General features: G+C 35.1%; 1 protein-coding gene across 7 annotated transcripts in view; it reads left to right on the top strand.

The window, feature by feature from the left end:
* The window catches only part of ARHGAP12 (Rho GTPase activating protein 12), a 114,255-nt gene that overhangs the window by 77,000 nt on the left and 9,384 nt on the right, over positions 1-27,871 (top strand). For 4 of the 7 annotated variants that reach the window (XM_034644351.1, XM_002920453.4, XM_034644349.1 and 1 more), the window contains 5 exons: positions 2,874-2,948; positions 10,800-10,861; positions 16,263-16,344; positions 22,769-22,870; positions 25,831-25,929. In XM_034644351.1, the coding sequence (XP_034500242.1) occupies positions 2,874-2,948; positions 10,800-10,861; positions 16,263-16,344; positions 22,769-22,870; positions 25,831-25,929 (420 nt within the window). The remainder of the gene's footprint in view (positions 1-2,873; positions 2,949-10,799; positions 10,862-16,262; positions 16,345-22,768; positions 22,871-25,830; positions 25,930-27,871) is intronic. The other 3 variants (XM_034644350.1, XM_019800982.2, XM_011226495.3) reach the window with 2 other exon arrangements.

The following is a 27,871-nucleotide window of genomic DNA, read 5'->3' as shown; positions in this document are numbered from 1 at the left end:
TTAATGTTCTCTGTTTCAAATAAGGGATAAATTTTGATGCAAACATCAGAATGGAAAACTCATAAAGTTTTTACCTTCCTTGTGCATTTTCTCTTTATGTTGTAGCTTCATTTTGGGCATGGCGTAGGGAATTCGTATGAATTTGCAGAACATTAGCCATACTAATGTAAAGATGTGAGGGCGGTGGTAACGCTTGAAAACTAAAAAGCTTATTTTAAAAAGATACCTATCACTGGGGACTTTTGTTTTGTTTTGTTTTGCCCGTAGGCTCCTCTTTTGGCATAATTAACAGGTTTCTTGCATTTTCAGGTGTGTTAGTGAAAATAGAATGAACTTTCTTAAGGCATATTTCTCTATATTTGGGCACATTTGGTTGTAAATTCCTTTATAAATTATCTCAATCAGTCAAAACAAGTTTGTTTTTTGGTGATTGTGTAATGTTGGTTTTCATGAAATGGAAGACTTTGTGCAGCTGTAGAAACAGTCTACACACATTGTGTATAAGAGACTAATAGAACAACAATGAAAGTAGACCTGTTTGTAATTTATGTTTTGTAAGGATATTATGTGATTGAATGTAGAGGGCATATCAAAGAAATTTTGGAATCTGCTATTGAAGAATACTCGAAAATATTTTAGCATTGAGGATAACGTGGGTAGCTAAGATTCCTAGAGATTTTAATAGAAAATTCATTTAACTCCAAGAACCAGATTACAATTGAGTGTACACAGAAGGCCATTGTTGAAGTAACTTCACTGCCTCTTCATTTTAGAACAAAAGGGATGATTATTTTGCTGATGTAGGTTTAAAATTTCTTACTCTTTTAAAATCTTCATTGAGATTTATTTTAAGTCTGTTATTAGAATAAGTTGCCTGAAGTTCTCATGACATTTCTTTTTTTAATCTGAGTGTTTCAGAGTTATGAGAGCATAATTTTCTTGAGACCAGAGATTTACTTATTTTGGGTAGAAATGTCTTTGTTTGTTTGTTTGTTTTGTTTTACCTGCACCTTAACCTTTGTAAATGGAATCCTAATTACTTCACCAAGTTAACTTTTCTGTTTATTATCACTACCTACCATATATGTTTTTAAGATTTGAGGTTATGAAAGAGGGACTGTACCTTAACAAACTAGCTGATGAAGGTCAAAGGGTGTGTAACTTGAAATGTAAAAAAGAAACCTAATACTATGTAGCAAATATTGTTCTGATGATATAAGTCCTGATTCAGTTGCCAGACAGCACTGGAGAAGTTAGATGTGTGTACGTCTGTGTGTGTGTGTGTGTGTGTGTATGTGTGGGTGCATCTGTTTCTGCCTATGTGTGGTTTTTACTAAAATCTGCTAGTTGTAGGCATTTAAGATATATTTATATATGCACATACATTTATAAATATACATAAATATATGTGTAAAGTCTTTGTTATAGTAATTGTAATTGTTGTACATACATTATTACTGTGGTTTTTATTTCTGTAGGACTGATAATCCCATGAAAAATATAAATTGTGATTACTATTCACTTATTTTCTACTTTGTGGGTTATCAAATCTTTCTTTCATTTTTTTCCCCCAAACTTTTAGTATTAGACAGTCTTAGAGAAGTCAAGAAATTGAAAAGTGAAACATCTGAAGTGGTCAGAAAAAAAAAATGAGGCTATACTAGATTTGCATATTATGTGTAATTTTTTTTTGTAAAGATATAATTTGATATGATTTTAATGTTTTCTTCGCTAGTAGTATAGACCTTGGGTATTTGATTTGTAAGGTTGTCACTTCAAGGATTTTCCCTGTAAACTTTTGCTGCTATCTAGTTTTTGTGTTTACAAATTTTATATGGTATGAACTTGAAAACTTGTTTTCTGAGTGAATGGATATGGCGTCAATGGTTTGTGTATTGTGATTTAATATGAATGCCCAGATTTGTCAACTGTACCTTGTCCAGTTTCATAAGCATGATAAAGTAGACTGTTAGAGATGTGGAGATGAATGTACAAGGACATTATTTGGTTTTATAAGAAAATTAATAATAGGTGTTGGCATATGATTTTTCTAATTATCTTTTCCTGAGATTATTCAAAGTATTTAGCGGAATGGAAAAGGTTTAAATAGAGCTTGGCTGTTAGTATCAAAAATGTGTTTTTTCAGTCTTGTCCTCTATAAAGTCTTACATCTGTGGTAGAAATCACATAGTGTGTTTTAATATTGACAAAGTAGGAATTGCTTTTAAAATACACATTATTGATTTGCCCGTATTATATGTTTTTTGTAGGCTTAGGCATTAAAACATTTTCTTTTCTGTTGAGTTATTTCTTCTTTGTATTTTAAAAAATCTTGCTTATTTCTAATAATTGGAAAGTTATCTGTAAATTACTTTAAATATCAATAGCAATTTAAATGTCTTACATAGCCATGGACTTAAATGAAGTTCTCGTTCTGGCAGTCACGTCATTCCTGTGACTGTTGGCTTGCCTAGTCCTGGGTATTCATAACGACTGCACCAAGAGCCAGTTCGAATGGTGACTATTACATTTTTATCCCTAAGTGTTCAGATTTTACCTATTTTAAATGTGATCAGTTCATGCTGATACAACATCATGGTTTTAAGGCAACATGCATCATTTCTTTTGAGTAATTCCATATGCTGTATTTAAATTAAACTATAATCAGTATAAAATATGCCATCTTTCATAAACTTGCAGACAACTATAGTTCGCAAATCAGTTCCATATTAGTTTCAGAGCTGAGTATAGAAAGGAAATAACTAGGAAAAAAATTTTTTGAGCTTCCCTTATTAAGCTCTCCCACCATGAATAGTGGGAGAAATATAATGATATAAAATAGAGTAACATTTTTCATTACTTATTTCTTGTAGGAATCTCCAACTGCCTCAAAACCCTGCTTTCCTGAAAATGAATCTTCTCCCTCTTCACCAAAGCACCAAGATACAGTTAGTATGATAGAATATAGTCCAGTTATTTCAATCAGTTTCAATAAATTAATTTTCTCTAATTGTAATGTTTAAATATTTCTTGGGCTTCTATTAACTTTCATTGGTTTTTCAGATAATAATCACAATTAAAATAGGTTTAAATTAAGAATTTAATCAGTTTTAGAGACTTAAAAGCCCCTTTTTATGCAAAATAGGGTATCTTCATGATTAACTAATTTATATACCATATTTGTAAATGACAAATTCATATTTGGTTTTTAAAAATAAATATAAAGATCCCTGGAAAATACTATCAAATTGTACTTTAATCTTTTTTCCTCAGGCCAGCAGTCCAAAGGTAAGCAGTTTCCCTCCTTCTTAATGAGCACAGACACCACTTTTGTTCTGTGCTGTAAAATACAGTGTCCAGTCTATGTGGGATGAATATTAGAGATCTGTAACTCAACTGTACATTTGCCCTAAACTGAAAACCTCCAGTTGACTTCTCTTCAGAGACCTGGTTTAACTTGGATGAAAGTTTACTTGATCTGTGTCTTTGTAGTCCCTCCTGTCTTTCCTGTCATTGGCTGATTCTGCTATGCCCCATCAGTGGCTTTCCTTTTCTTTCAGAATGAAGGCCAACATTTTTAATGAGGACTGTAACACTGAGCGCGCGCTGGCTCTTGACTGCCTCTCACCTCATACTTCTTGTGCCCTCCTCTTCCCTCCTTGCTTGTTTTCCTCCAGCCGCACTGTATGTCTTTCCTCAAAAGAGCCTGCTTTTCAGCTCAAGGTCCTGGCACATGTCATTCCTCTGCCCACTGAACCATTTCTCTCCCACATCTTTGCCTGTTAACTTTTGTTCATTCATTAGAGTTCAGTGCAGATTTTGCTTCCTCAGAGAATTTTATTCGAATCTTCTAGATTTGGTCAGTTTTCTCTGTAATACTCTTTGTAGCATATGTGGTACTTCATTATATTAAATAGAATAACACTTTCCATTTTTTTTTTCTTGTAGAAACCGCTAACCCTCTATTTGTGTCCGTCTTCCCTACTAGACAAAGAAAAGCTTCACTAGAGCAGGAATAGAGTAATCTCAATATCTACTGTGTACTGTATATTAGCTGTTCAGTTAATATTTATTGGATGAATAAATGAAACTTTTAAAGCTTTTTAAAAGACAAACTTTTACTGTTACTTCCTTTTTTATAAAACTGTAATAGACTTATTTATGGGATACTTCTGAGTTTTTAGAGACAAAGGTTTCCATAGATGTCATTTTATTTTTCTAACTCTGTCCACTGCCTAAGTGAATCAGATCTTTTATGGTTCATATCACATGTTTTACACATTTCCTTCTGACATTGCCCAGGTGGTTCCCCCTGCCTACGGTCGTCCTTGGCTTTTCTACACTTAGAAAAGTTTTGTTCTGGTTTTTTTTTTTTTTCAAGATTTTATTTATTTGACAGAGAGTACACAAGCAGGGGGAGCAGCAAGCAGAGGGAGAGGGAGAAGCAGGTTCCCTGCCCCTCCCGCCCTTTCTGAGCAGAGAGCCCGCCATGGGGCTCCATCTCAGTTCCCTGGGATGAGGACCTGAGCTGAAGGTAGACACTTAACTGACTGAGCCACCCAGGTGCCCCAAAGTTAGAAAAGTTTTTGTTTTTTTTTAAGATTTTATTTACTNGATTTTATTTATTTATTCGACAGAGATAGAGACAGCCAGCGAGAGAGGGAACACAAGCAGGGGGAGTGGGAGAGGAAGAAGCAGGCTCATAGCGGAGGAGCCTGATGTGGGGCTCGATCCCATAACGCTGGGATCACGCCCTGAGCCAAAGGCAGACGCTTAACCACTGTGCCACCCAGGCACCCCTAGAAAAGTTTTTAAGACTGACTCTTTAAGAGGCCTTGCCAGACTAACCTTAGCATTATAACGATCTCTTCTTTTTTCCTGAATTTCTGAATCACTTATTGAATAGTGTAATGTTATCTCATGGACCCCTAATCTCCTTTTACTAAGCTCCTACTAAAGGATAGATACTTTCCTCTGTTTTTGTCTTTTGCATTATTTAACACTTTCTTGGGTACATAAACATTAAAGATAAAAGTGAACATGATTTTAGTGGTGGTGTCAAAAATGATTGTATGAATCTAAGGTATTGTTACTACAGTACTTTATATCCATCAATGCATCTAGAAAAAAGCAGAAACCCTAACTTATTTTAAGTATAGGTAATATGTAATTGCTGAGACCTTTTATAATTTATTTACATTTCGGTAAAAAGAAATCTCTAGGTTAGCCTAGAAACATGAATTTGCAAATGTTCCACATGGAGTTAAAAGGACAGTTTGCAAATTATTTCCCAAACCATTTACCCCTTTTCTCAAATTTGACAGCAGCTAGACCATCCTGGACTCACGATACCCCCTGCTGGCCACTACGGGGAACTGCCTCACCAGTATTTTTCTTTTATTCTTTTGTCTTGGAGTAAAAAGATGAAATAGCTTTTGTTAATTCTACCTGAGTCCATTATTTTTTCACATAAACATACAACTCTGCTTTCCCACTCCAGAGGGCACCTCTGTCATGCTGTCTTGCCCCTCCCCGTTGAGGCTTTTTCCTTCGTCGACTTTTCCCTCTCTTGGCCCTCCCCTCCCTCTTCTCAACTTGTACTGTTTCCACTGGGTCTCACCTGTTTTTCTCACTCTTACCCAGTGAATAAAGGAGATATCTTTTTGCTCTTTGTGCGTTAAAATCTGGTTAGTATATGGCCTTAGTGGTAAGAAAAAAGAAGCTACAAATTTAGGAATGAAAATACTGTAATCAGTATTAGTTGTCTGATGTCATCTTAAAATCTGTGCAAATTGCCCATCTACCTCTTCAGTCTCTTCTGTTTTGTTTTTATAAAAAGCTTTATTGAAATATAATTCATATACTATATAATTTTTTAAAATATTTTATTTATTTATTTGACAGAGATAGAGACAGCCAGTGAGAGAGGGAACACAAGCAGGGGGAAGTGGGAGAGGAAGAAGCAGGCTCATAGTGGAGGAGCCTGATGTGGGGCTCGATCCCACAACGCCGGGATCATGCCCTGAGCCGAAGACAGACACTTAACCGCTGTGCCACCCAGGCGCCCCCATATACTATATAATTTACCCACTTTAGTGTACAGATAAATGGTGGTTAGTATATTCAGATACGTGCAGCCTTCATCACAGTCAATTTTAGAATATTTTCTTCGCCTCAGGAAGAAACCACATTCTATTTGGTAGCACCTCTCTAACCTGCACGTGTGACCAAGCTCTGAACAACCATGAATCTACTTTCTGTCTCACTAGATTTGCCTATTCTGGACATTTCATAAGAATAGAATCCTATAATATGTGCTCTTTTTTTGACAGACTTTGTTCATTTAGCATGATATTTTAATGTAATCTCTTCTAATCAAACCAGATTTAAAATTCCATTCCTTAATATAAATTTTAAACATGTTCATTTTTTTCTTGTTTCATTTCCAATTTTCGGATGTATTATTATTTTTCATGGCCCCTTCAAATCCTTTTTGAAATACCCAGCATATACTTTTTAAAAAGATCAGTGTTCTATTTCTGTACAGTATGAGTATAGTGTGGGTTATATAGGATTTTGTGGGCTAATCTAAGAACCCAGTCTCTGTTTGTCCCAGTGTGTCTGTGACAGATGTGCATTTTATTTTTTTAAGTTTTTATTTAAATTCCAGTTAACATACAGTGTAATATTAGTTTCAGGTGTGCAATATAGTGATTCAGCACTTCCATCCAGCACCTGTGCTTATCACAAGTGCACTCCTTAATCTGCATCACCTGTGTCACCCATCTCCCCACCTGCCTCTCTTCTGGTAACTGTCAGTTCTCTATAGTTAAGAGTCCGTTTCTTAGTTTGCCTCTCTCTCTTTTTCCCTTTGTTTTATTTTGTTAAACTCCACATATAGTGGAATCATATGGCATTTGTCTTTCTCTGACTTATTTTGCTGAGTATAATACTCTCTAGCTCCATCCATGTCATCGCAAATGGCAAGATTTCATTTTTTTTTATGGCTGAGTAATACTCCGATAAATGTGCATTTTGAAGTTTCCAATCACTGAATACTGAATAAAATTTTAGAATATACAATTTGGAAACTTGAGTTTTTGATCCTGTATTTCCAATTGTGGTATTAAATGCATTGGAAGAAAAAAAATTCATTGGAGAAAATGTTTTAACGCTTTCTTTAGCAAACGTATTATGGACATATTTGCTAATTTTTTTTTCATTGAATAGTACCATTCTAAAGCCTTTTTTAAAAACATGATTTAAACATCTAATTTTTTAAAATATTAGTTCCTTAAAATATATATATATATTTTAAATTTTTTTAGAGAGGAGAGAGAGAAAGAAAGAAAAAGAGGAGGGTCGGGGAGGGCGGTGGGGGGGGGAGAGAATCTTAAGCAGATTCCACGCTCAGCACAAAGCCCGATGTGGGGCTTAATCTTACGACCCTGAGATCATGGCCTAAACCTTAACCACCTAGGTGCCCCTAAAATGTTTTTTTTTATTGAGGTGAAATTCATATAACAGAAAATTAGCCGTTAATCATTGTAAAATATGCATTTAAATGGCATATAGTATATTTACAGGGTGTGCAACGATCATTTCTACCCAGCTTCAGGACATTGATTTTGATATGTAATAATTGTTAGCCAGATTGAGAAATTCCTATTTTACCAAATGAATGCCACATTGATTAGAAATTCTGGAACCTTGCAGGGGCACCTGAATGGCTCAGTTGGTTCAGTGTCTCAGGTCTTGATCTCACAGAGTCACGAGTTGAGTCCTCACATTGGGCTCCATGCTGGGCATGGAACCTACTTAAAAAAAAAAAAAAGTTCTGGAGCCTGCAAAGTGATTATGAGCCTGTGGAAGTTTCCCCAGATTACTTATTAGAACTAACATTTTATGTTTCCTTACCCTCTTAGGATAGGGTAATCTAACTACAGTCATTCTGATTAAAATTTAACCATATTTTACCAGTCCTTATTAAAACATTTCTGCTTATTTTCAATATGAAGTTTCCTTTGGAGAATCAAATATATTTAGACTGAGAGAAACTCGTGTGTAAATATGGGCATTTTTGCAAGATTTAACAAGATATTTTTATGGAGTTTTTTTAGTAAGCAACACAAAAGCATTGGTTGATTTTGAATCATATTAAGTAGTGAGAGTACGCCAAATAGTATGTTCAAAATCTAAGTTTTTTCCCCAAATCTCTCACCTGTATAGCCACACCTCTATTATTCATCTGCCTACTCAGCACTTTTATATCAAATTCAGAAACTTCAGCGTTTAAAAGTTAAAGCTTTATTTTCTCCACCACTGGCGTTCTTTTATATTCTTTTCCTGGAATAGCACTGCTAATTTGTTGGGTAATTACTTCAACAAATAGGTATCATACCGAACATCAACTACATGCGGTAGACACTGGGTCATACATTGATGAACACAGCAGATATGGTCCCATTGTGCAGCCCAATGAAATAGACAGTAAATAAAAGATACGTAATTGTACTTTGCATTAAGTGCAATGAAGGGACCAAACTGGGGGCAGTGTTAAAGAATGGGTGGGGTAGAGGAGCTCCTACTTAAGAGTGGTCTGGGAAAACTTCTCTAAAAGAGTGTCATTAAAACTGAGATACCACCATCTTCCCAGTTGTTCAGGCTTTGGAGTTTTCCTCAGAACTTCCCTCTTACCCTTCTATCCAGTCCCTGTCAGTTCTGTCTTCTAAACTCTCAAATTTGATTCCTCGTCACTTGCTCATGGGCACTGCCCTAGCTCAGGCCTTCACCGTCTCCTGTGGTAATTACTAGAATGTATTCTGGCTGGTTCCCAGTCTCGCCACCCTTTCTTAGTTCATTCTTTACACTGCCTCATTTCTTTGCTACTTCATCTCACCCATTACTTTGAGGGAACTTAAGTATGGTATGCTCTCTTTCACTTCTGTACCTTTATACTTTGTTGTTTTCATCTCCTGTCACCATCCAGCTAACCCCAGTTGCTTAGCTCGAGTCTCCAGGAAGCTGTCTCTCCACTCCCTCCCTTCCCTAGGTTCAGTTAGATACACCTTTGTCATAACACTTAACCATGTTGTATGCTAATTATTTTTGTATTTTGTACATTTTGGATGTGGCAAATTTTATTCTTAATTTTATGTTCAAATTAGAGTGCTTAATACTTAGAACATTAGAACTTGGGTCTTGATCCCTGTGAGAATTTCATGAGCGTTCTGGAGCCTTGAACAATTTATATATTATCCACGCACAATTTTTGTACCAGTTTCAGTCCATCCATTGATTCAGGTAAGAATCCCTGATTTAGAATGTCTCTCTCATCCTTAAGATTACGAGTTCTCTCACTACTGCTGTCCCTTCCATTTTTCTCTGTATTCCCCATATGCCTCAGCTCTTCTGTCCTGTTCTTCCAGCTTTGGCATTTTTTACAGGCTTGATTCCCACTCCTCTGCTCTTCTAATTCCTGTGCTCCCTAACTCACATAAGCAGTGCCGTCCTCTAAGGTTAATGTTGTACTTAGTTCCTGTACCTTTGAAAGTTTTTTTTTTTCTTCCTGCTTCTGATAGTAAATTGGGAATGTTTTCACTTAGTATCTTGTGCGTACTTTTAACTGTGTGATTGATGTGTTTGTTAAGAGGCAACAGAGAGCTCTTAGAAGTATCAGACTTGAATATCTAAGGAGATCTAACCTATGCTTTATGAAATAATGACAGTAAAACTTGATATGACTATTTCCCAGGTTCCCAGTATACCACAAATGAATTAACATTAATACTTTATCAGGTTTGTCTATAGGTGAGAGTTTTTATTAGGCTCAGCAAAACTTTCAAACATTATTTTTTAAACATTATTGAGAAAATACTCCAAATTATGTTTATCTCCCATACAAGAAGAATTTGTCTTTTTCTAGTGGAAGTACATTGAGAAAATAGCCGAGGTGTGGATTAAATAGAAATAAATCCTGAATTGGGAATATTTTTTCTGTGTGTTGTGTGTATGTGTGTTTGTGTGTTTCAGTTGAAGTAAAATTCCTCTGTCTCATACATACAGTGCTTACTAATATTGGTGATTGCTATAGACACCGACTCATTTTGATTAAATTAAAATCCTTTCTTCTACCTGGAGGAATTTTAAGATGACATTTAACTTCAGCAAAGTGGCTCTTGCCTTCATGGGGTTTGATGATAAAGCTGTGTCACTGTTTTTGACATCAGCTAACTAGTATATCTGGTTTGTCCAGAGCCCAGTTTACCATCCGGTAATATATTTAACGAAGCACATATTGAATTTTTTAATGCCACCTTAAGGTCAGTTCTATGCATAATAACATTTAAGTAATTTATTATTGCAGTTATTGCATTTATTCTGTCTAGTTATTTTTATATTTGACAAAGGAGGCTAGTATCTTAAATAATTTTCAGACTTTTTGTGGTATTTATCTTTATAGCATTATATTACTTTCTTTGAACAGGAAGTCATAAATCATCTTTCCAGTGTTGATTAGTGATATTCATATGGAAATCTGATTTGATAGCAAAGTACCTTAGGGCTGCCACAACTTGAGAAAGGAAAGGTTTAATTGTAAAATTACTGAAAATAACTATACAGAAATATTAGGAAATTGTATTCCTAATATACGTTAGAACTAAGCATATTACATACTGACTAATCTTTTTTTAAGCTAATTTTTAGAGTACCAGATCATTTTGATTCAATCATATGTAAGAATTTGGGCCTCATTGTCTATATAAATGATGTATAAATGGTATTACTCTGTTCCATAGGGTCAAGAAAAATATGGATTATTAAATGTAACAAAAATTACTGAAAATGGGAAAAAGGTTCGGTAAGTACAGAAACCATTAATGTTCTGACATGTTTTATTTGATTGAAATAAATAAAAGCTGTGAATATAGTTACATTCTAGTAGAAATGATTAAAAGGTTCATAAGAATTTCAAATAATAATGTATTTTCTAATATGTATGTAGGATTGTCATAAAATGTATAAAAATCTTTGTCTTGACATTTTTTAAGGTAATATTAAATTCAGGGGTGATAAAGCAGAGGATTTTGAGCAAGCATTAGCTTTATTTGAAAAAAATTTTTTTCAGGGCCGTCTGGGTGGCTCAGTTGGTTGAGCATCTGCCTTCGGCTCAGGTCATGATCCCAGTGTCCTGGGATCGAGTCCCACATCAGGCTCCGTGCTCGGTGGGGAGTCTGCTCCTTCTCCCTCTGCCCCTCCCCCTGCTTGTGCTTGCTCGCTCTCTGTCTCTCAAATAAATAAGTAAAATCTTTAAAATAAATAAATTAATTAAAATTTTCGGTGAGTAATAAATGCACATGGTAAAACAACAAAATACACAAAATATTTAGCCAAAAGTCAGTCACCAGCCATGCTTTCCATTCCCTAGAGGCAGCTAGTTAAGTGAATGAGTAGTGTTGTCCTCCAGAGATAGAAGATATATATATTTCTATATGCATAGATTAACTTTTTAAATACATATATATTTCAAAGATTTTATTTATTTATTTGAGATAGAGAGGGTGAGTGCGTACATTGGAGGGAAGGGCAGGCGGGGAGGGAGAAAGAATCTTGAGCAGATTCTGAGCGGGGTGCCAATGCCGACGCAGGGCTGGCTTTCAAAACCCTGAGATCATGACCTGAGCTGAAACCAAGAGTCCGACGCTCAAATGACTGAGCCACCCAGGCGCCCCTGCATAGATTAATTTTTTAAACACAGTCTTTGAACAGTTTATTTTGGAGCTGGTGCTATTTCATTGCATGCGAATCTGCCACATTGTTTTTAACTGCTTCGTGGTTGTATGTTGTGTGGCTCTGTCCTAGTTTATTTAGCCATTATTTATTTGCAGGTAGGTAAGTATGCCTGTCTATTGCTAGACATTTAGAATGTTTACATGGTTTTGCTGCTTCAAACAGTATTACACGTACATCACATCTTACATAGTTCATTTTGCAAGTATGTAAATATCCCTGTTGAACAGATTTTACAAAAGTGGAATTGCTAAGCTATATGCAGTAGTCATTTTGATAGTGTTCCAAATTATGCTCCTAGGGCATTGAATCAGTTCATACTTCCAAAAGCAGTGGATTTCTCCACACCTTTCCAGTTCAATATGTTATCCCCTTTTTTGATTTTTGCTAATAGAGATTAGAGAGAGAATGATATTTTTAATTTGTATTACTTTTTAGTGTGGTAGAGTATCCTAAGCCATTTTTATGTCTTTTTTTGTTGTTGAATTGTCAGTTCATTCCCTTTGTCTGTTTGTCTATTTATTGGGTTGTTGGCTCTTTTGGTTAATGTGTGGTACCTCCTAATGAATTAAGGAAATTAACTCTTTGTAAGCAAGTTGCATTTTAGCCTGCAACAAGTGAATTCCCTTATAAGGTGAATATTGGTTGTCTCTGGAATGTGGATTGAAGGAGAAGAAATGGGGACCTTTCTCTTTATACATTTTTGTATTTAGAGTTTTGATATGTATATCTTGATTTTATAACTTAGACAATTAAAAAAATCCTCATCTTAGTAACCTCGTGATCAATGAGTGTGTGATTTATTGTACCTAGTATCTCTCACTGTTACCTAGTGTAGGCTTATTAGGGGAAGGGGGATAACCAAGAAATATAAAAATAAATAAAATAAAAATAAAAATATATTTATAAATATAAATATGTATGAACATATATAAAGAACTGCTAAAATGTTATGATTTTATAGTCAACAGATCAGCCTGTTGTGTAAAGAAGAGTTTAAAATTTATCTATAGTTAAGTTTTTAAGATTTGCTTTAACTGTCTTTGTCACATTTTAGTACTTGGAAGCTTTTCTTTTAAGTGCTCTGAAATACCTTTACAAATACTGCAATTATTTGTTCCTTAAATTGTTCCTTGGGTGAAATCATCTGTGAATGGGGTCTTTATTTTTCCTTTCTCCCTTTTGGGCATATGTAATGCACATAGTTCTTTGGCCACTTACTCTGTTTTCATTGTTGTTGTTTTTCCTGTGGTAATTAGTCTTTTAGATTTTCTACTTCTTTTGGAAAACTTTCAGTGATTTATGTTTTCCTAAGAATATCATCCATTTCTTCCTCTTCAAATTTATGTAGAGTTGAGCAAAATAGTTTAATTTCCTGTATATTAGTGGTGCTCAAACATTTTGATCTGAGGACCCCTTTAAACTCTTAAAAATTATTGATAACTGGACAAAACTTTTGTGTATGTAGTTTATAGATTTGAGAAATTAAAACTGAGGCATTTTAAGGTTTTTAAATTCTTGAAACTAATAACCCATTTTATTTAAGATGAGTAACATTTTTATGAAGAAGAATCCCTGTATTTCCGATGCAAAAATTTTCCATGAGAAGTGTGGTATTGTTTCACATTTTTGTAAATCTTTACTATTTGACTTAATGGAAGACAGCTGGGTACTCATCTCTGCTGGCAGTCAGTCTGTTGTGACATTATTTTGGCTGAAGTATATGAAGCGAATCCTCCCTTTCATATATAAAGTTGGAAAAGGGAGGAGTGTTTTAATATTCTTGGATAATTGCATGTATTTTTCTGCTACGCCAAAACTCCACAAGTTAAGACTGTGGAAAACTATTAGTGGACTTTTCATACTTAGGTACATCAAAATCCATTGGTCTGGGGGCACCTGGGTGGCTCAGTCAGTTAAACATGTACTTTTGGTTTCCAGAGTCCCAGGATTGAGCCCCCACATGGGGCTCCCTGCTCAGCCGGGAATCTGCTTCTCCCTCTGCCCCTCACCCTGCTCTTGTGCTCTCTCTCTCTCTCTCTCAAATAAAAAATCGTAAAAAAAAAAAAAAATCTGTTGGTTTGTGTTGCATTTTGAAGGAATCTTTACCTGCATGTAACTTTGTAACATTTTGTAGATCATTTGGAAAATACTGGTTCAGTAAGTTTGCTGATTTTTCAAATGTTGACATATTTTATAATATCAAAGAATCACAAACCAGTAACATCATTAGAAAAGTCATTAGGTATTGGAAAATTGTCAACCTCACGGTGGCAAATATGCCAAGTTTTCCAAAATTCTATTTTTCCTTTGAAAACTTCAATTTTTTTGTCAACAAATACTATCATTTAAATGACAGACTCACTTCATTTAGTTTTGAGATAATGTCTACCTGCCAAATACTGAAGTCTAAATAACTATAGTGTGACCATCAGCCATTTTAATTTTTTTTCCAGGAAAAAAATGTGACTAATTCTGGTTGCAGCTCAGGCGCACAAGTGCTTCAGTCTTTGAGGCAACTGTTGTTAATTCAGTATTCAAATATCCAATATTCTTAGATATATTTACTAGTTCTGTTGTTTTTCTAACTTTGAAAATTAAATTCAAAATTTATTTAAAGTGGAAATATACCTGATTTTAGCATTTTTCAGAGGAGGGAGTTACTAGATGTTCTCTATAGACATAGAAGATTGAGTATAAAATAAACTTACAAAAAAATAAATCCCTTCAAAATATCTTGAGATCCACACAAAACAAAATAAAATAAAATGAAGATGTAACAAAATGATAAAACACAAGGGCCAAACATATTAATTAATAAATGTAAATGGACTGTATTATTCTGTTGAAAGAAAAAGATGTTCAGATTGAGGCACAAAACAAAACCCACCTAAATATTATATATAAAAAAGACATCAGAAAAATTAAAAAAAAAAAAGGAATGTCAAAGGTATAAAAAGTAAAGCAAGATAAGAATCTTAATAGCAGACATGTTCAGTTCAAGGGGAAGAGCATTAAACACCACAAAGATGGGGACTTAAAATGAGAAAAACCATGGGTAAATCTACAGTAAAGATCTAATCATTAAGAATAGCCAGGGGGCACCTGGGTGGCGCAGTCATTAAGCGCAGTCATTAAGCGTCTGCCTTTGGCTCAGGGCGTGATCCCTGCGTTTGGGGATCGAGTCCCACATCAGGCTCCTCCGCTGGGAGCCTGCTTCTTCCTCTCCCAGTGCCCTGCTGTGTTCCCCTCTCTCGCTGGCTGTCTCTCTGTCCATAAATAAATAAAATCTTAAAAAAAAAGCCATTCACCAGATAAGTAGCATTAACAACCATAAGCAAAAACAACAGGAAATAAAAGGAAAAATAGAAACTCAATAGTAGTAAACTTTATTTCATTTTTAATCCATGAAGTTCAAAAATACATAGAAAATAACAAAGTAGGTCTAATTGATAGTTATTAAATTCTACATTCTGAACATGGAGAATTCCTTTTGAGTGCCCATAGAGTTTTCACAAAACTGTCAGTATGTTTGGCAGTAAGTTAATAAATTTCTGTAGTAGACATATTTGACATTCATTTTTAGCTCGCCAACAATTGAATTCCCTTATAAGGTAAATACTGGTTGTCTCTGGAATGCGGATTGAAGGAGAAGAAATGGGGACCTTTCTCTTTATATGTTTTTATATTTAGAGTTTTGATACATATGTGTTGATTTTATAACTTAGACAATAAAAAAATCCCTCATCTTAGTAACCTTGTGATCAGTGAGTATGATCAGTAAGTATTTCTCACTTACCTATTGTAGCCTTGTTAGGGGAAGGAGGATAACCAAGAAATATAAAAATAAATAATAATAAAGATAAGTGTGTATATTTATAAGCATAAATACATAAACATATAGATATAAAAAATAAAATATAAAAGAAACCCCATCGTAGTAACCTCTGATCAGTGAGTATGTAATTTATTATACCTACTATCTACTAATGTGCCTAGTATCTCCCACTTATGTAGTGTAGCCTTCTTAGGGGAAGGAAGATAATCAAGAAATATAAAACAACCTATATCTATAAAGAATTAGGTGAGGTGGACACATTTGCCTGATTTTTAATCATGAATAATTCTTGCCAAATACAGAGTTCAATTCATTTTCCTTCAAAGTAATTTGGTATCCTTGATCACAAGTGTGCTGGATTACCATGTGAACATAATTAGGTATATAGTTACTCTGATTAACTTATCTCTATTAGCTTCATATGTTTGGAGGGCCTTTATGCTCAGTTTGGAACCATAAAATGAATTCCATTAGCATTATATCCTCCATTAGCATTATATCCTCAATAAAAACAATTAGAATGTCAATAATGAATGTAAATTGTGGACAACATTGATAACTAGGTTGTAATATTTTAAATTTGGTTGGAAAAACTGAATAGCAAAACTTCAGTTGGTTCTTTTTGTAATTATAGAAAGAACTGGTTGTCTTCTTGGGCTGTGTTGCAAGGTTCATCTTTACTCTTTACCAAAACTCAAGGAAGCAGCACAAGTTGGGTAAGTACTTCCTCTCTTTGAAGGCTTTATGCATTTAAATTACGTGGATAGAGTTGTACCTGAATTTCACGAAGTATTTTTAGAGTCCTTCTGGCTACAGCTGGTGTGCAAATAAAAGTAAATGAGTTTTTTTAGAAGATGCATTTTGACTTGTAACAAAAGAGGAGGGCTAATTAGAAGTCTGATTCGTTGTATTATTAAAATCAACAAAGTCTATTTTATCCATTGAACTGGAAGGTGGGCTTACTACTTGGACATTATAGAACAAAATCTCGATTCAGCTCCAGGGTTTTACAGGTTTCCCTTGCTGTCCAAAAGCAGGGCGTTCCTATGAAACCTTTGTAAAGCAAAGAAGCAGTTATCATTAATCTACATGGAAAAATTTTTGAGCATTCCCAGACCAACTCTCCCCACCACACACAAAACAAAACACCTCTTTTAGGCTGTTCTGATACCTTAGGATATATCTTGCTAATGGATACGCAAAGGAGCTAAAACACAGATGCTCACACAGTCAGAATTACGGTGGATTGATATGGACGTGCTGAGTGTGGTTTCCTTACAAGGAGCTTGGTGGGCCACTTTCGCTGCTCAAGGTGCGTGCTGCCTCCATAACTGCTTACAGTGCAACAAATGCTGAACACTATTTTCACTTTTCACCTTTTTAATGCAAGTGAAAATACTCATCAGATTTGTTTTGGTTAGCAAAAACAGGTACTAATGTCGGTCTTTTGTAAAAGCAAAGTGGTGTAATGTGAACTTTTGAAAAGCAGGGGATACCTGTAAAGCTTTCCTGTGTTTGTGACTTGGCTAATTCAGCTATTTAGTCAGAAAATAAGTAAAGAAATATGTCAAGCCCCACCTTGAATTGCAATCTGATCTTTGGATACTGGTCAGTGATTCAGGTATCCGTATCTGTATATAATGTCAGCCAGTTTTTAGAAGAGTAAGTAAATGTCCCGTTACTCGTGGGATTTTGAAGTTCTTTGTATATCTGTTTACTGTTGTTACTCCTTGGTTAATTTGTAATAACAGATACTAAAAATTATAATTTGTGACATATAATAGCTAACACTTTTTGAATGCTTAATATATATATATCAGGTGCTGTTCTAAGGGCAGAAGATTAGATATGTATTATTCTCTTAAGTCTGATATAGCTACTGTTTATCATCCTGTCTTCCCCTTTTGTAGTTGAGAAAATGAGGTATAAAACAGTTAAGGAGCTTGCTGAAGGTTGCAGAACTAGCTACTAAGTGGCAGATGTAGGTGGCATTTTGTCTCCAGAGTCCATGCTCTGGATATTTCCAAAAATTTATGATAATTGAGTTTGAAAGGCCAATGCTTAAATAAAATTTTAAATGAAATCAATCTAATGTCTTCAGTTTGCTTTATATTGTACCTTAACCAATATTTTTTTATATTTACTGAGTTGCTTTGAAATTAACAGGACCTATGGACCTTATGTTTGATGAAAAAGAAAATCCATTTATAAAATTCAAGCAAATTCTACTCATCTACATTTATAATGTAGCCATTTAACATTCTTCTGAACCAGGAATGCCACAGAGCATGTTAGTCCACAAATACTTTGATATGGCAACCCAAAAATCCTCTGGATTGGGCACTAAAATGACCATTCTAGAATGTTTCTTCTGTTTTACTTCACCTTTGGTTTGTTTCATTGTTTAGCCAATATAGTGGAACTGACCTGTAATATGCTTTCCATATTTAAAGATTGAAGTTTTGGTTTCACTTATCTTAAAGTAAATTGATAATTGTGTGTTTTTCATTTTTTTCCCCCCGAGGTAAAGCATATGGTACTTTCGTTCGTGTTAATGTATTTCTACAGGGTTATGCAATTATTTCTTCTTCCTACTTGTGGCTCAACTTTTATTTGAAATTGAGTGCAGGAAATGAATGAAAGAAGAGAAATGGAGAAACAGGGATTGATAAGTAATAAAAAAAAGTACCTGAAGAAAGCTGGATAATGGGCATTTATTTTATAGTTTCTGATAAAGCTGAGGTTGTGTGGTATGTAGAGATAAAGTAGAGCATTATGGCAAGAGAGGCATCATTTAGATAGGCAGATTTGTATGTTTTTAAAAGAAAACGGAAACTTCTTTTTAAATGTAAAGATGTTAAGTGAATACCTCAGCACATGATTGTTAGTACAGACTGATTGCATTTTATTTAAGGTTTTCACTCTTGAAGGTTTTTCATAATACAGAACTCATAATTAAATCTAATCCTGACAAAGGGTGTGAGGTATTTCTTTCATCAGCTAGAGTTGTGTCACTGTGTTGCCATGTGGCAATAGTGGAAGCAGAGTTTAAAATTCACTTGAGCTAGCCAATTTGGAAATTGTAGAATTCTTAATGAGTTTTTAATTTTGGGGATTTGCTATTTGAATTTTTGCCTTTAAATGAAATTTTATTAATATATTGTGAGAATCATACAATACATTATCATTTCAGATTAGTATAATAAAATACAGCCATACTGTATTTATAGTCCCAATAAAAACTGTTAAACAGTTGTGGGAGGTGATAAAATGCTTGGTTATGAAGTAAATTCTTAATTTTTGTTTTATGGCATATTTAAAGATCAGACTGTCTTGCTCTTTCTTTCCATATGTAACACTTATGAAGGGAATGAAAACTAATTTAAATGGTCTAAGTAAAAACAAGTAAGATTATTCAAATGAAAATTGTGTGAATGTGTATAATGTATCTTGGCATTATACAACATTCATAAGTATAAAAAATTGGTGAAATATGTGAGAGACTTCTTAATTAACTCTGTAATTAGGGTTGTTAAAAAGAATTTAAAAAAAAATCATAGTTCTTTCTCTGCTCAGTCACCAAGTAGGTTTATTGTAGGTAAAATATATCCTGTTTGTATAGGGAAGTAACACCCGAGGATGAGATTCGAAGGCTGTTATGTAAGCCGAAAGGACAAAAATCACCTATAGTGAAATTTGTCTTTGAGAGTCTCTGAGGAAGGTGTTAGTTAGAAGCTGATCTGTAGCAGAGCCGTTTTTTGCCTTTGATGTTGGAAGAGATTGCTTTTCCTCCAGTTGAGTTTGGTTTATGTTGTTGTCGTTGTTGTTATCATTATTATTATTATTGAGTTTGGTTTATGTTAAGGGGCTGTGTTGCAGAAGTTTGGTTCTTTAAAAATTAATTTTCACACGTAGTGCAAAAACCAACACCTAGGTCCACTTGAAGAAAGAGCAGGTTCAAATCTTTTGCTCACTCCAGAGCATGTATTCGTTGATTGAAGGCTGAGCAAATGATCCACACTACTTGAAGTTGGTTTTTTGTTTTTGTTTTTAAATAATTCACGCTTTGTATTTAGTTTTGGTCCCATGCATAGTTAATATTGAGTAAACAAAACATATACATGCAGCATGCGACTCCACTCTATAAGATAAATTTTCCATAGATGCTCTATCATCCAGTGAGCCGTTCTTTCTTCTTTAAGCTAGATACATTCCAGTTGTTTTCTGTATAATATTAGTTATCTACTGGATTGTGATATCAATAGCATAAATTATACTTGCTTTTTTTCTTACTTCATTTCACCTACTTTGTTCAACAGACATAAAAGCCTGTTTTGTTCTAGGCATTGTGTTAAGAGTTTGGAGGTTTAAAAATAAGTAACATGGTCTCTGTCTTCATGGCTTACACTGTAATGGGGAAGACCGACAAGTGCACGGTGACAATATGACATGACATGTATTGTGTTCCCTTTCAAATATCATTCATCATATTCCTTGAGTATTACAAAAATCACCCCATGAATACCACTAATTATTCAAATTTACTTATACGTGCTTTTAAATTTCTAAAATTTGTCTCCTTTTTGGGTCAGATAATTCTTCCGGGGCCTCTCCTATAAATGGTATGGTATCTAGCAGGAGACAGAATTGTCCCCACCTTCAGTTATGACAGCCACAAATGTCTCCAGACATTGTCACGTATTCCCTAGAGGACAAAATTTCCTGTGGTTGAGAACCACTGTCCTAGAGGAAGGGGAAGGCAAACCGGATTGTAGGGCCACTCCCAAGAGAGGCCTTAGAAAGGGATACCAGAGGACATTGTCCGGCAGGTCACAAGGAGGAAGCTCAGGGATTTCTGGGTAGGGGGCTGAGCAAGGTGGCAGTGGGCCAGATGTGGCTGTCCCTATTACCCCTCAAGTCTTCTGTTGTGAATATAGGCTAAGACAGTCTGTTTAATGTAATTTCTGTAAAGCATTCACCTTTAAAATAAAATATGAATTTATGTAGTAAACGTCAGAAAATTTTCTGAGATATAAGCTTTGTTTGTGTTGTATCTGCTTGTAGAATTGTATTTTTGTCCCATTTGGTTCCATATGCTTTTCTCTTGTGTGTCATTTTGCCATTGTGCATTATTATGACATCATCATTTTCTTCCCTTTCTCCGTCAAGTCATTCTGCCAACAGGGCTCAGTCTCTGAGCTCTTGCTTTCGCTGCTTTCTTCTTGGAAAAATTCTGTCAGTCGTCGGCCTGCATATGTAAAATCTGGTCCTGTTTCAGCTGTCACTGTATGTGTTCTTGTTGCATGCCCCTTTCCACAATAATTCCATTTTCTTTGCCCTGACTACATTGGAGGGGGATGTATGATTGAGTGGGACTAGAGTTTGAAAAAGGATGAATAACAAATACAAAATTTTGCCAGCCATATTGAACGCATTTTTACCAGCATTCCATGCCCTGTCATTGTACTTGTATTTGGTTGCTCTATCCTACTTGGTTAGTTGGTTTGTATCTTAGCTTATAGCTAACCATTGACAGAGCATGTGATGACAACAAGTTATAAGTACATTGATTTTTATCATTTGGTTAAATGTGCACATTTAAGTTTTATAACTTTTGAGATATGTCATTTTTACTCAGAAAGTTATCTTTGTTCATTGTAACTTTATGGTTAAATGTCTTTTGAATGACAAAAAGTACTTAAGAAGGCCAAGACTTTGTAGAATAGTTAAAATTTTTGTGATTGTTATTATGATTCCATTAATAAAAATTTCATTTAATATCCTAAACTTTGTTTTGATTCCACTAATAAATTCAGTATGATATCCTAAATGTTGTTTTAACAAGTACATTATTTAAGTCCACGTTGCTAGCTGAAAAGATGAAGTAAAAGGGAACAGATGAAGTCGAACCATTTATTAAATGCAAAGCTACTGAATAATTATTGACATTATGAATAGTGCATAAGATGTCACGAGGTTGATGGGTAAGATCCATTTCCAATGACAAACATAATTTAACTTGAAAATATTTTAAGAAATGAAATTTTCTGTAACAAATCTTTGACCTTAAGATTACAGTTTATTAGCCCTTAAAGATTTTTAAAACCTCTAAATGTTTCAGTAAATAGGAATGCTATTTTCTATTCTTAGTTAACAGACTAAACAAAAATTTAGCTTAATGATGGCAAGATGCAGAGTAAGTCTGTATTTAACATGAATTTTCTGCTACTTGCTAATCTTTTCCTTATCTGGTTAACAAAATATAATAGCTATCTAAGTGCTTTTTCTTTTCAAACCACCCGTGTCAGCTGTCTTCCTGTTCTTTTCACAGTTCCTTATTAAATTGCTGAGGCTTTATTAGCATCTGGCTCTAGTTATAATTTCTAACAAAGGCTGAATAAAAGAATATGGGGCTTAGAGTTTTCTGTTTTTACAAGTTACTGTTAGTTGTTGACAACATGAATAGTCGATAAAGAAATAATTCTTGAAAGCACAGAATCAGGTTTAGAGGATGTTTTATTAGGTGGAAGAGCACTTGATATCTGCCAGATATTATTTATATATATGTAAGTATATTGCCTTGCCTTTTTGAACACATCATTTTACCTGATTATACATAGTCTAGAATCAATTCCAAGAAATGAAATTGCTAAAGCCAAAGGATGCATGTATTTGTAAATTTGCAAATACAGTGTTACCAATTTTCCCTCTCTAGTCATTATTCCAGTTTATACTCTACTTGCGTATGAAGGCCCCATACTCTATGAAAAAGGTTTTTTTTATTATTATTATGTTCAATTAGCCAGCATATAGTAGTACATCCTTAAAAACATAGTTTTTTGTCTAACTTCTGGATTTTTTTTTCCCTGTATTGATGGGGTGAAAAAGAGTTTAGTGTGGCTTTATCTTATATTTTTCTTATTAAATGGAAGTTGAGCCATTTTATTTCTGTTTCTATGAGCAATATATGCATGTCTTACAGACATGTCAGTTTTAAAGTAGGAATTGTTATTTTATAATAAAGACAAAAATTTGAGGTAATCACTTGTTTGGTTTGTTGTTAATAATTGGTCTTAATTCTTTTTAATATACATGTGTGCATGAACATCACAAATGTTTTTCCTTTTTCCTAAAATGAAGTTTGGGAGTAATCAGTCCAAGCCAGAGTTCACAGTGGACCTAAAGGGGGCGACGGTGGAGATGGCTTCGAAGGATAAATCCAGCAAAAAGAATGTGTTTGAGGTAATACATTTATTTTCTAAGTATGATTCACATTCTAAACTGTAGTAATTGGATGTTCTTATTTTGAATTATTTTGAGCTGTTTCAGTGTGACTGATTAAGGCAAAGCTGGTCATTAATTAAGTCAGTTTGGTATCATAATTTAAGGGAGAAAAAGCTGGCATGAAAAGCTGGGCTTCATTTGGGTAAGTCATTGGATCTCAGACTATAGATGACAAGCCTTTGTTCCACAATATCGCCTTTCCCTACTAAGAATAAAAAGGGGGTGTTTCAGATCACCTGAGTGGCTCAGTCCATTAAGCATCTGCCTGCCTTCGTCTCAGGTCATGATCGCCGGGTCCTGGGATCGAGTCCTGCATGGGGGGGGGGGCCCCTGCTCAGCAGGGAGCCTGGTTCTCCCTCTGCCTGCCGCTCCCCCTGCTTGTGCTCGCTTTCTCTCTGACAAGTGGATAAATAAAATCTTTAAAAAAAAAAAAAAAGTGGGGGGTGTGTGGTTTCCTTTACCTACCAAATCTAATATTGAAAAATAAATTGAAACCTTTCCGTTTTGTCCATTTTATCATTAAAAAGTCTCCTCCTCCCTGTACCCCCAGGGGCACCTGGGTGGCTCAGTCTGTTAAGAGGCTGTCTTCAGCTCAGGTCATGATCTCAGCGTCCTGGGTCGAGCCCCCGTGTTGAGCTCCCTGCTCTGTGGGGAATCTGCTCCCTCTTCCTCTACCCCTACCCCTGCTTGTTCTCTCTCCCTCTTTCTCAAAGAAATAAATAAAAATAAATAAAAAATAAAATCCCCCCCTGTAATACATGAGTCTATATCAGTTATTTATTGCAGCATATCAGACCACCTCAGGATTTAGTAGCTTGAGAAAAGAGCCATCCGTTTGTTCAGTTTGGCGTGTGCTAGGCTGAGTGATTCTGATCTCCATGTGGGACCATTCATGAGGCTTCAGTCATTCAGTGGCTCGCCCGGATCTGGATGGTCTAGTTCACATGTCTAGTGTCGGTGCCAGCAGTTTGCTAGGCCTCCTTCTTTATAAGATCTCTCTCTCAAGGAGGCTGCCCCAGGCTGCCTCACATGGTAGTGTCAGGCTTCCAAGAGGGTGAGAGTGGAAGCTACGACACTTCCCGAGGCTTAGATTTAGAAGTCACACATCAGTGTATTCTGTTGGGTAAAGCAGTCAGAAGGCCAGGTGAATACTCAGGGTTGCGGGGAACTAGAGCCCACCTGTTGATGGAGGCGCAGTAAAGGCACATTGCAGAAGGGTGTATATATGGAGATGGGAAGAATTATTTAGACTGTCTTTGCGAAGTCTTCCAGATCCCAGCCTTCCTTTATAGCCTCATGTGTCAGTCCTTTCCTGTTTTGTTCATGCAGTTGCTGTTTTCCAAGTGAAGCCTAGGTTTTCCTGCTGTGATTTTTACTCTTTATTAGTACTGACCCATGGCAGTTTCTGCTTGTCAAGTTTTACCTATCTTCCAAGACCCATCAGAAATGCTACCACAACCCTGATGCTTCTTTTTTATGTTTTTAACATAGTATTTAATTTAGTGTACCTTAGGTTACCGTCATCTGTAAATTACTTGTCCCACTAGATGATGATGATTTTTTTTTTTTTAAGCAGAGAGACTATCTTTTTCCTTATCTTTAAGAAAGAACTTCTAACAGAGTATCTTATGTGCAGTGAATATTCAGTATTGGTTGACTGGCTTAATCCACTGTCTTGAAAGAAGTACAAGAAAGGAAGTCAGTGTTTCCTGAATTAGCCTTGCAGTTTCAATAAGTGATTTCAGAGTGAAAACGAATCCATGGTCAAATAAATGTAGGCAGTGGTGTAGATGTTTGTCTTTCCTTAGAAAAGCAGAGCACCCTGGAATATCAAATCCCTGAGACATTTTGAAGGAGAGAATCTTGTTTAATTTTCTTTTATCCAGTATTTCCCGAATTAATCTCATGTAACTGTTTTTTTTTTTCCTTTTTTTTTTTTTTTTTTGAGGAATACCTTTTTTAAACATTACTTCAGGAACTATGTTTGAGGCATATGTTTCAGAATGTTGTTTGGGAAACATTGCCATATGTTCCTCAAGGAAAAAAAAATAAACAGTTACCAACCAAAAAATAGGAGGAATGTTTGCTCCTAATACCTCAAAATTTTTCCTCAATCAAGTGTAAGAAACTTTGAACCAAAGAAATTATACATAAAATGGTTACTGCCCTCTATATAGAATAATACATACTATCCTGACTTGAGTTAGTTTATGATTTGACACAATTTAGTATTGTTTCTGCCCAAAAATGGTGTAACATTTATTGTCTATGCCTTGTTTTAGTATTAAGCCATTATATTTATTTGCCTATTAAATAGGAAATAATCAAAGTTTTAACTCTTTCATATGTTTTTTCTACATTTATTTTTTAATTGGAGAGAGAAAAACATTCCTTTGATTTACATAAAAATATCACAGATTTTATTTCTTTACAAATGAATTTTCAGTTCTAATTAAAAAATGCACAGCTTTTATTTTTTAATGATACAGTATACCAGATTTCAAGTTTTATCGCATTTGTGTGTTGGAATTTGGGACCCTTAAATTATCAGATTTTCATTGAGAACTTTTTGTGAGGAAAACTCCCTGTTTTATAAAATAATTCCTCTGGGATTCTTTTATATTAAAAGATATTTCACTGCTATGCATTACTTTAACCTTTCATCACTCAATATAATATTATGGCATCTAGTCTTTTGCTGGTGGTTTTCTGGACTTTGGCGTGAATATATTCGTTTATTTGGGGGCTAGCTCAGTCAGTGGATCATGTGACTCATGATCTCAGGCTTGTGAGTTCAAACCCCACACTGGGTGTAGTGATTACTTAAAAATAACAATAAAATCTTAAAAATATTTTTTTTTCCATTTTGTTGAAAGCGCTAACCATCCTCCTTTTTTCCCCCCTCCTTTTCTCTAAAGCTGAAAACCCGTCAAGGAACAGAACTGCTAATTCAGTCTGATAATGACACTGTTATTAATGATTGGTTTAAAGTTCTTAGTAGTACTATCAATAATCAGGTATGTGTTTGACTTAGGTAATTTTTTTTTACTTCAGAGTTGTTTTTCTTTTCTGCATTCTGATTGGTTATTCCAGTTTGTATGTGATAAACACTTTTTTAATATGTATTTTGACAAGAGGCAGGAAAGGCAATGGTAGTTTAGCAGTTCCTTGGGGCTGGCGAATGATCTAATACTCTCAGTTATACAATACTTGCTAGTAGTGGATTTTAAATAATTTTCACATGAGGCGTTGGTCCAAAAAGAAGTAATTCAAGAAGAGGGACAAACCATTCCTAGTACATAGTATTTATTTAATGACCAATGAGTTGGGAACACTACTGTTTGGTGGAGACAGGTCCTAGGTAAAGGTATGAAATGAATGAAGCTATAGTCTCTTCAGGAGCACTTTTTCTTTCCTTATGACATCTCTCTAGCTACCCCAGCCATGTTCTAGTTCTCCCCCGTCTCCCATCCAGAGATGTGTTCATTACCCTCATGTTCCTGGTAAATTTCCTCTTATGTGTGTGTGTATAATATATATATGATACATAATATAATACATTATATAACATGTAGTGTTATATAACACACAACGACCAAAAAGAACCTCAAGTTTATATTCTGCTGCTGTTAGTATGAGCAGGAAGAAACAGATAGGGGCTGTACTTTTTCAGACTATATTCTTACACCCTCACTATATGGGGACATGGCTCCTGACTAAGGATCATACACCAGTGACAAAAAGGAAAGTAAATACTTACGGGAGTGCGTTATGGATTTAAACTAAACAAAGATTGAAAAAAAGTTTGGAATCACAGGCTTTAGTAGAGATTGAGAGGTCTTTCAGAGACTATAGGTGAAGCCTCATTATAATAAGGTTTATGATCTTACTGAGGTATCCTATCACTATGGGTTTTGTGTTTTCACTTATTAAATAGAGAGGTTAGATTTGATTGTCTCCAAGTATCCTTTTAAACTCCAAAATTTTTATGATGCATTCAGTTCAAAACACCTGGATTTGGAATCTTGAGTATTAACTCTTCCTCTTCTTTTACTGCTTCTAGCCAGTTATTCACCAATCTGTATAAATATTCTTCCTTTGCAGTTTGTAATAATGTATATTTCTGAGTCTTGTCTCTTCTTCTCCATTTACTCCTGAAACCATCATCAGAACTTTATATGTTAGATGAGAGTCACTTCCTAAACAGTTTTTCTTATTTCATCTCATCCCCCACCCCAATCTGTTCTTAATAGCATTGCTATATGAAACTCCCTAGTGTTAACTTTAATAATACTCTCCAGCGCAGTAAAGCTTCTGTGACTCTTACTAAAATCCAGCAACCTGAGCCCAGTCTATCATTTCAAATGTACGTTGTACTCTACCCAGTATGGGCTTTCAGCTCTAGTCACTGTAATCTGTTCCCAATCCCTTGAAAGCAGGTATGGCCGCATTCATTTAACAAATGTGGGAGTGCTTTGCCTTGGAGATAAAGCAGCATGCAACCAGGTGCTACACCTTTCTGTGTGGAATTTACAGCCAAAGACAGAAGATTACTGAAGACAGACAACTGGGCAGTTAATACAGTGAAATGTGATGAGGTTTATGATGGTGAGGGATATACAACTTACTGTAAAAACACTGGTTAGGTAGAGGCTAACCTAGTGTTAGGGGTCCAGGAAGGCCTTTTGCAGAGAAAGTGGGTTGTTGTTGTTGTTGTTGTTCTAATTGAAGCCTATAGGATCAGGGAATAAGCCAAGTGAAAAGAGAGTAACATATTGTTGACTATGAAATTTAAAATACATACTGTTTACAAAGCGGCAAAAGATACTGTAGAAATATACATAATAGATGTAGAAAGATGCACGAGGCTCAGTCGTTAAGCGTCTGCCTTCAGCTCAGGTTGTGATCCCAGACTCCTGGGATCAAGCCCCACATCAGGCTCCTCCGCTGGGAGCCTGC

The sequence above is a fragment of the Ailuropoda melanoleuca genome, chromosome 15 (genome assembly GCF_002007445.2).
Source record: "Ailuropoda melanoleuca isolate Jingjing chromosome 15, ASM200744v2, whole genome shotgun sequence".
Lineage (NCBI taxonomy): Eukaryota > Metazoa > Chordata > Mammalia > Carnivora > Ursidae > Ailuropoda > Ailuropoda melanoleuca.
This window is presented reverse-complemented; position numbering and strand designations above follow the sequence as displayed.